The sequence below is a fragment of the Cricetulus griseus genome, unplaced genomic scaffold, assembly GCF_003668045.3.
Source record: "Cricetulus griseus strain 17A/GY unplaced genomic scaffold, alternate assembly CriGri-PICRH-1.0 unplaced_scaffold_172, whole genome shotgun sequence".
Classification (NCBI taxonomy): Eukaryota; Metazoa; Chordata; class Mammalia; order Rodentia; family Cricetidae; genus Cricetulus; species Cricetulus griseus.
The window spans coordinates 17,685-27,354 of record NW_023276889.1 but is presented as its reverse complement, the minus strand read 5'-3'; the positions used below and the strand labels follow the sequence as shown (position 1 = coordinate 27,354).

The 9,670-nt window shown below is 38.2% G+C and overlaps 1 protein-coding gene and 1 pseudogene across 1 annotated transcript; both read left to right on the top strand.

Annotated features, from left to right (window-relative positions):
- Positions 1-494: 494 nt before the first annotated feature.
- On the top strand, positions 495-2,794 carry LOC113838731 (zinc finger protein 844-like; the record flags this gene model as incomplete). Its single annotated transcript, XM_035453734.1, has 2 exons — positions 495-621; positions 1,950-2,794. Coding segments are annotated over 2 exons (972 nt in total), but the record flags the coding sequence as incomplete, so codon positions are not given.
- A 5,923-nt stretch (positions 2,795-8,717) lies between these two features.
- On the top strand, positions 8,718-9,331 carry LOC103158726 (annotated as a pseudogene).
- The last annotated feature ends 339 nt before the right edge of the window (positions 9,332-9,670 follow it).

Sequence of the window (9,670 nt, the reverse complement as noted above, 5' to 3'; positions counted from 1 at the left end):
TGATAAATACCCGGCCTTTCCTTGCCTTATTTCTATCCAATTTTATTAACTTAAATGTTACCATCTCCCTTTTGCCTCTAGACTTTTAACTTTCTCCATTGATGTATATCTTAGTTTCTTTCCCAATCCACTACTTGCTGAGTGACTTGATATCTGGCCCTTACCATCATCCTCTTTTTTTATCTTGCTTCTTTGTGCTTGTTTCCACATTAATTCTTTTATATATACTTTGTCCTGCTACGACAGCCTACCCTTTTTCCTGCCTCACTATTGGATAATCACCTCTTTGTCAGATCATCAGGAGTTGTAGACAGTCTAAGAATAACAGCTTCACAAACCCACAGCATAAACAGAAGCAAAACATGTTTACTTCACTATCCAAATGTTCCATAGCATAAAAGTAACACATCTTAATATAACTTTCCACAGAATCATATATTTACAATATGATCAGTATCATGATTTCAGTTGCACATATGTATGTGATAATTTAGAATGCCTTGACGTATAACGATGTGCGTATCGACTTCACTTGGGAAGAGTGGAGTTTGCTGGACACTTCTCAGAAGAACCTCTACAAAGATGTGATGCTGGAGACCTACAAGAACCTCGCCGATATAGGTAAGACTGTACCTTCATATTTTAAACTGTTCTGTGGTTCACTGAAGAGAGTAACTTAAATTTTACACATTTTCATTAATACATGTACATTTTGCTACTATATTTTAGAATGCAGTAAGGAAGACCATATTACTGAAGAAGAATGTTCGAGTTCTAAAAGACATGAAAGGTAATTTTCATCTATGACCTGATAGAAATGTGCCTCTGATGAATTGAAATCTGTCCTGTAAGTCTGAAATAGAACCAACACTGTATTTAAGCACAGCTTAAATTCATTGATGATTATTAAACTCACACAAAACCATATACTTCAGCTTCAGGTAGGTGAGCTGCATTTGCAACACATTATTTTAAGAAAGAAGTCAAGAAAACAATGCCTTGAGAGAAATTACCACTTGAATCATCACAACATGAGAGCTATGCTATAGAAATTTAATTCCATGTATTTCATATTACCTATATTGCTAAATGTATACATGTTTGATGTTAAAGGGATATCTCCATACCTTCCATTAAGAAAATATTCCAGAAATATTTAGTTTTACTCATGTACCTGCTGTTATTTTGTAAGTTTAGTGAAAGGGACAATTGTTGTCAAGAGTCAAAGGGCAGTTATTGCAGAGAATCCTTAGTCTCTCTAGCACTCGTCTATAAGGAACAGAAACTCAAACTGAACGAAGCATGGAAGCCTCTTCTTTGTAAACATCCTTTAATAATTATATCATGTATTAGTCAGGATACAATCCATATCAGCAAAGGGATATGGAGGACAAAATATACCTACATCTCAGAATATTTAAAAGACACATAGTAGTTCCAATTTAAGCATAGTTGTTGAATTTGTTTCAAGTGATGAATTTATTTATTTTTCTGCTTCATTGCTGATACACAAACAAGTTCACGCTGCAGAAAACCAGAATGACTGTAGGACTGTGTACATACTTCTGTTTGTTCCAGTTCATTAGCAAATGTAGTATGACTCAAAGTGTAGGAAAATTTCAAAATTCAATAATGGTGATAAAAATCTGATTTTTTCCAATTCTTTTCATTATGTAAAACATCACCTGTAGAAAAAGTTTCTAAAAATTAGAAACATATATGATAGGATTATACCTATGCTAGTATCTTGAAAGATGCAAGACAACCTCTTAAAAATGGCAAACAACCCTTAATGTAGGGGAAAATATGAGTGCAAAAACAGTGATCAGCCTGCATGATCTGATTCTTCTTCACAATTGCAAAAAAATGTAATATTAATTTATACAGATATCAAGATTCAACAATGTATTGAATATGGTAAAGCATTCACATGCCCATTTTATTTTCAGGCATGAAGGAAACCAAACTGGAGAGAAGCCTTCTGAATATACACAATGTCTTAAAGCCTTTGAATATAACAGTCATCTTCAAAGGCATCAAAGAACACACACTGGAGAGAAACTGTATAAATGTGACCAATGTTTTAAAGCCTATGCTAGTCACAGTAAACTTCAAATGCATAAAAGGACACATACTGGAGAGAAACCCTACAGATGTAATCAGTGTAGTAAAGCCTTTTTTTGGCCAAGTAATCTTCAAAGTCATAAAAGGACACATACTGGAGAGAAACCCTATGTATGTAATCAGTGTGGCAAAGCCTTTTCTCGGCACAGTAATCTTCAAAGTCATAAAAGGACACACACTGGAGAGAAACCCTATGAATGTAATCAGTGTGGCAAAGCCTTTTCTCGGCACAGTTATCTTCAAAGTCATAAAAGGACACACACTGGAGAGAAACCCTATGAATGTAATCAGTGTGGTAAAGCCTTTGCTCATTCCAATTATCTTCAAACACATAAAAGGACACACGCTGGAGAGAAACCCTATGAATGTAATCAGTGTGGTAAAGCCTTTTCTCATCACAGTTCTCTTCAAGACCATAAAAGGACACATACTGGAGAGAAACCCTATGAATGTAATCAATGTGGCAAAGCGTTTTCTCGGAACAGTAATCTCCACATGCATAAAAGGACACATACTGGAGAGAAACCCTACGGATGTAATCAGTGTGGTAAAGCCTTTGCTCAGCACATTTCCCTTCAGAGGCATGAAGGAACACATAGAGGACAAAAACCTTATGAATGAAATAAATGTGGTAAAATCTACACATTTCAAAATGCTCTTTAATGGATAAAAGAACACATACTAGAGAGAAACTATATGAACATTCTCAAATCAGTAAAAGCTTTGCTTCGCATATTCATCTTCACATACATAAAAGGACACATAATGGGAAGATACTCTAAGAATGCAATCACTGTGTAAAGGCCTTTGCATTTCCATGATTTCTTCAAAGCCATAAAATAACACATACTGTAGACAAAGCATTTTAAGGTAATCAATATGGTCAAGCTTTTGCATGGATGAGGAATCTTTGAAATCCTTACAAACTATTCAGCAGTGAAAATATAAATGCAATCAGTTTGGTTTAATTTTGCATTTATGCAGGAGTAAAACTTTATGGGCAATCAATCTCTTAAAGCCTTAGCATGTTAAAATCATTCTTGAGAACCTGAAAAAGATTCTGAGGGCTTTTCATTATCAAGTGGTTGGTGGGGTCTTTAGCCATCACACTTCTGATCAGATACACAACAGTATTCTATAGAAGAATTTGCCAGTGTCAACAATCTGTAAAAACATTATGATGTCCATTTTCATATTGCTGCTCCAACACACTCATGGAAGTCATATGTGTAGAAAAAAAGGTTCGGCCAAAGAAACACACCCCAATCCAGGAACTAGGAACAGTGAAATAAACAGCCTTTTTAAAATGAATCTGGAGTCAAAGAAACATACCCTGAAAGAAGACCCAAATAATTAAAAAGGGCTAGTGAAAGAAACACAATCGGCCCTGTAAACAAAGCCAAAGAAACAAACTCTTTCCCTGATAAGCTGAGGAAAAATCCAACCAATATCTGAGCTCAAAACCAATCAATCCCCAAGCAGGGATCCATTCATTCTCAAGGGTTATTCAATCTCAGGGATTGAAGTTTTACCAATTAACATGCTGAGAAATATTCTCCATGAAAAACCTATTTCTCTAAGAAGACATATATAAACACTGTGCTTCTTCAGTTGGAATATAGCATTTTCCACAATGGTAGTGACAGCCAATTTCCTGGATTCCTCCCACTCAAGTAAATCTCATCCATCAGTTTCAGTAAAAATCTTCTTTTGAAAGAGTGGATCCATTCCCTAGTGGAGTGGATCAGACAATCAACGTACACTTCTGCTGGGAGACTCCCTTAAGGGAGCAGAGGAGGAGAAAAATCTTTTCACTAATCCTGTAGCAGACTGTTATTTTTCTGGATCAGTTTCCCCCATAGTTGAGTGAAGAAGAGAAGTGACAATTTGGGCTCGAGCTAAATAGATACGGTTATCATTGCTTGGAAACTCTCTACTGGAGAATAGAAAAGAAGAGAAGAGAAGAGAAGAGAAGAGAAGAGAAGAGAAGAGAAGAGAAGAGAAGCAATGGACACTTCTGGTAATAAAGTCTAACAGCACAGTGGAGCAAACCTCAGTTGTAATGATTCTCTCTGAGAAAGGAGCCGGAGTGCTACATCCTGCACAAAGAACACGCCCCCCCCTTTAACAAAACTTCATGTGTAGCCTGACTTCCTGACAGTCAGAATAACCTTTTCCTCACATCTGTGTGATTCCAGGATATCTTCCCTTCACAGCAGCATGTGAAGCCTGACATTGGACACTCAGGGTAGATTTTTCTTCAGAGCCCTTGGTATCCAAAGGTTCAGTAATAGAATGACATCCCAAAAGTCTTGATAACTTTTTCTTCAGAGCTGCAGTTTTCCAGGCCATCTTCCCTTCACAGATGAAGGTATAGATTGACTTATGACATTTAGGGATACCTTTCCTTCCATAGCTGAAACACTTACACTGTGATTTTAAATGATAGTGTATCAATTTTAGATTTATCCATCTCTTCAAGTGCATTAATTAACTACTACATGTGTGAAGCTTATTAGTTTGTATTATTTTCTCTCCTCTTTAATGATACAGGAGCTTCATTAAAATTTGCATGGCATTGAAATTGGGAGTCTAAGATCTCACATCCATAAGCTGCAGTATGAGGCATAGAGTGGGAAGTGGTTTTAGCAGTCACTGAATTGGGGGTTCTATTTTGAAATATGTGAGGTGGATGCCAACGAGTGCTATATGTGTGGCAAATCCATTTAGTGAAGTTTATTTTGTTGTCCTTATATTCCTTTTGTGGCTTTTGTTCATTTTGTAATTTGATTAATGTTAGTTTTTTTTTTTTTTCTGCTGAAATGTATATAAGGTTACCACTATCATCTAAGTGGTATTTTTTTATTATCAGGCAGTGTGAGATCATATTTTTCAAATAACTATTTGTCTGAAAGTGTGGTGGTTTGTTGTTCCTGGTTATGTTTTCCATATTTTCACTAACACCCTTTAGATTTTGCTGTTTATTAACAGCATTGCTTGGGCGTCAGTAATGATGAGGGATACAGTTGAATTCATGATCGTCATGTGTCTGCCTCTTGAGTACAATCCCAAGTGTAGATGATACATTCCCAAAATATGCTGTTTTGTTTTCTCAAAATACTTGGCAGTGTTAATGTTAAAATGGTTAATACAACATAATATAAGAAACATTAAATTCCTCACGTGTGTACTCAAAGAGTGTTTTCTTTTGTCTGGTAGAGATGCTGTGTCTGGGAATCAATACCTGTCCTTATGGATGAGCAGTCAGAGTTCTAAGTGCTGAGCCTTCTATTCAACAACATGAATATATCTGAGCTCTGATGCCTCAGAATAAATATATGATCAATTGCATCAAAAACTTACTTAGAGTTCGTGCTTATGGAAATTTCCATACCCAAATCTCCATAAAATGAGGGAATATAGTACAAAATAAATGATCAAGAGAGAAGCTGAAAATAAAACTCTTTAAAAGATGGCTGAATAACCAAAATCACAAGAGTGAGTTGGTATCCCATGTGGTAAATAGGTATGAATAGGTTACCATAAGCTCACATATCAGATGTACACCTGCTGGAGATTATACTTGCAGTCACGAACTCTCTCTTTTTTGAATGGGCTCATATTCTTCTCCCCTGATGCCTGTAAAACATTCAGTTTGGAGCTCTGAGTGCTGATAAATATAGATGACATTAAAATTGTGAGACTTGAAGTCTCTCTAAGGCATATACAATAAGCTATTTACAAACAGCTGTGAAGATTGGAAGAATGTTTAGTGTGGGAGATTAGGGCTGGAAAGCACAAATATCAAATACCGGATACCTTTCTTCGTGTGTGACTGAGTACAAGCTGGCATAAACTGTACTCTGTTTCCACTCAGCAGAAGTGGGTCAGCCCCCTCCATTTCTTCCAACATTTTATATTTGGCAACTCATGTGGCTGTCAGTCCACATTGGGACCATAATGCTCCTCAGTCTCCACACCAGCAATCTCCGGTACCTGCCTGACTCATAGGAATAAGGGTATTCTAAGTTACATTTATATCACTGCCTTTCACTGGTATCTACTGAAATAGTAGCCACCATGACATTCTGAATTCCCTGCGAATTTCATTGTGGGAAAAGACTGATTCCTCCAGATAAGAATTTCTCTATTGTAGCAATATTTATGACTTATCTGACCATCTTACTGGAGAAACAGGACCTGAGGTTTGTGGAGACTTTTAGTACATGGCTTGATTATATTACTTAGCTGTGCATATCACTTTCCTTCTATCCAAGCTTGTTTGGACCCAAGGATGGATTAATAACCTTATGTATATTTTACTGTTCCAAATAGTATCAGGCAGGGATCATCTCCCTATTTTTCTGTCCAAAACTTTATGTTCAATTTTGATACCATAACACAGAACCAAAACAAATGTGCACAAGAGACTTTTTTCAAGTATTTGCAAATACTTTATTTACACCTAGTTAAAAGAATTAACAAGGGAAGAAATTGGGAAAGAATGGCAAAAATGATGCAATATATTTAAAAATGTATAAAAATAAATGTTACATAAAAATTTGGCTAGAAGCTGATCTTTGTTGGTGCACGCTTTTCATCCCACCACTCGGGAGACAGAGGCAGGTGGATCTCTGTGATTTCGAAATAGCCTGGTCTACCAGAGCGAGTGCCAGGACAACCTCCAAAGCCACATAGAAACCCTGTCTCGAAAAACCAAATAACCAATAAATAAATGGCTAGAGAGTAAGCTTAGCACTTAATAACACTGGGTATTGATGTATTGTACTCATGTTATATTGCTAGAAACCATGGTTGCTAACCATCTCTTGTAAGTTCAGTTACAAGGTATCTGATTCCCTCTTCTGTACTCTGCAGGTACTGCACATGTCCAAATATGGGTAAACACACATATACATGAAATAAAGCGTAAGATGAAATTCCGTAGAGTTATGTCATAGCTTTGAGACAGACAATGTCACACCTAGTTAAAATCAATTATTTCTCTTCCTTCATAGACCAGATATGGCCTTCCTATGAGTGAGCTTGCTCAGGAAAAAGAAAGCCTTATTCTGATGAAAGAAGAGCTCAGACTAGTTATTCACTTAAGAACATCATTCACAGTGTGCAAAGATTCATGCAAATGCCTACTCCCTCCTCCTAGTAAACCAACCATAAACCAAAGTATGATTCCATCAAAGTCCAGTTTGGGAACCAGTGAGGTTTGGGGGCTGAGGAATTTCCTGTGAGAGCATGGGTGACTCTAGAGTAGCCACACCACTGAATAGTTTCACACGAGCATGGATGGTGACTTGCATACCTTTCTCAGTTTATAAATGCTAGCATCTCTAATGAATACAAGGCTGTGGGTCAGAATTACATATAGCTATTTGGCAAGTGAAAGAGGGGGGCCCAGAGTCTGAAGATGCATTGATCCTCCCTATTCCTTCTTTCCATGAGGGGAATGTCAACAGGAAACAGCCCCCTTCCAGGGACTCTTGCAAGCAGTCACACTGTGCTGATGAAAACGATAGCTGTGCTTGGATGCTTGGATGCAAGTTTAAGAAAAATACCCCCTGCTCAACTGTAACAGAGAAGAGCAAGATGTGAAATTCACCATCAAGTTTCAAGAATTCAGCCCTAACCTCTGGGGTGCAGAATCTCAGAAGAACAAAGATTACTAAATCATATGAAAAAAAATTATCTCTCTTTATTTTGTAGGCAATGGGATAAGCTAACTAAGTTTGTCTTGATTTCTGTTTTCTGTTTTCTTTACATTAACATTACATTAACATGGTAAATAATTTGTTAAGAAGCTATGTCCTTTTTTGTTTTTTCAAAAAAAAAACCTAATTGAAAATTGGGACCCTGAAGTAACAGTATTAATTAGATATATATACTCAGCAGGGGTAAACCTGCCAGGATTCCTATGGTGTTGAAATGAGTAAATTACATAAGGAGACACACTGTCTCTTGTTGGGAGCCAAATCTCAGGTCTGGGAATGAGATCCTAGGCATCCTAGTCTTTCTTGACTGGGCACATGGTTCTATATTAACCTTTACATAGCAGCTCCTTAGAACCTCAGCTTAAGATAAGAAAACAACTTGATCCATTCTTCTTCCCACAGGCTTAGTCACCTAAGCAAAACTTCCTGAACCTCTTGCTCATGAACTCTTTACCCTGCCAAACATCCTCTTTGTGGCTTCCTAATATCCTGCCTACACTACCATCTGTTGCACAAACAACCCATTCTACCCCTGCCCATATCCTGCTGTGCTGACTATATAAGCTAGCCTGAGAAAAGTAAAGTATGCCACTTTATCAGGATCCTGTCTTGTGTTTCTTCTTTCTGTGTCTCTTTCCCCATTCCCTATTCCTGACTCTCTTGCCCTAGGTTGACATCCTGCAGGTCAGGAAAACTGGTGCCCAACATGTGGCTTGATACAGTTGGGAATCTGGGAACTTCAGTGTTCATCAGCAGGATGGGCCACTCCATGCAGTAAGACATCCATTACAAGGTCAATTATATGCCTTGGATGGAGGAAGACCCAGCAGCCTACCCAGCTCTTTGGACTTTCGGTTGATGAACACCACCTATGTGGAAAAGTTGAACAATGGGACAAGCATTTAGCAAGGAAGATTTATTTCTTTCTGGGATCACAGAATCTCTCAAGATATGGGGAACTCGAGTTAAGAAAAAACATTTGGGAAGCAAGTTGGCAGCCACCACAGGCTCTGGTGTAAAAGTCCCTCAAAATTTCTGACCGTTGGAAGAGTTGGAAGAAGGACAGAAAGGAGTAGTCGATGGCACAGTTAGCCTGGGTCTAGAGGACGATGAGGAAATGACACTTACAAAATGGACAGGGATGATAATTGGGCCTCCAAGATCAATTTAAGAAAACCAAATATACAGCGTTAAAATAGAATGTGGGCCTAAATACCTGGAAGCACCCCCATCTGTAAGATTGGTAACAAAAGTCAATATGAGCTGTGTGAGTAGTTCAAATGGAGTGGTGGATACAAGTGCCATGGCAGTGCTGGCAAAATGGCAGGAATCCCATAGCATCAAAGTCATCCTGAAGGAGCTTCGGGTCTTGATGATGTCAAAAGAGAACCTGAAGCTGCCACAGCCAACAGAAGGACAGTGTTACAGCAATTAGTCACCAAGGGCCTGGCCTCCCCTCCCCAATTCAACCTAAGTCTTCATTTTCCACAGTAGTTTATTTTCTAGATTCATCTTGTAGACCTCAAAGTACTGGAGAGGAAGCTCCACTCGGACTTCATCCTGAGACACTGTTCTGATACTAATTTCTTGTCCATTTGACATACCTAAGTTGTGCTGAGTAACATCTGTTGAGTGTAACTGCTGGCTGCCTAGTTGAACTTCTGGGATCAAGAAGGTGTGTTGAAATCAGTTTCCTTTGGGCATGGTGGTCACAGCTAATGAAACTGTGAACAAACACGTCACACAATCACCTGCTGCTGACACATTGCCTGGGTCTGCCTTTGCTCGCCCCGCCCTCCTGCCACAGCTGTGTGCTGGCC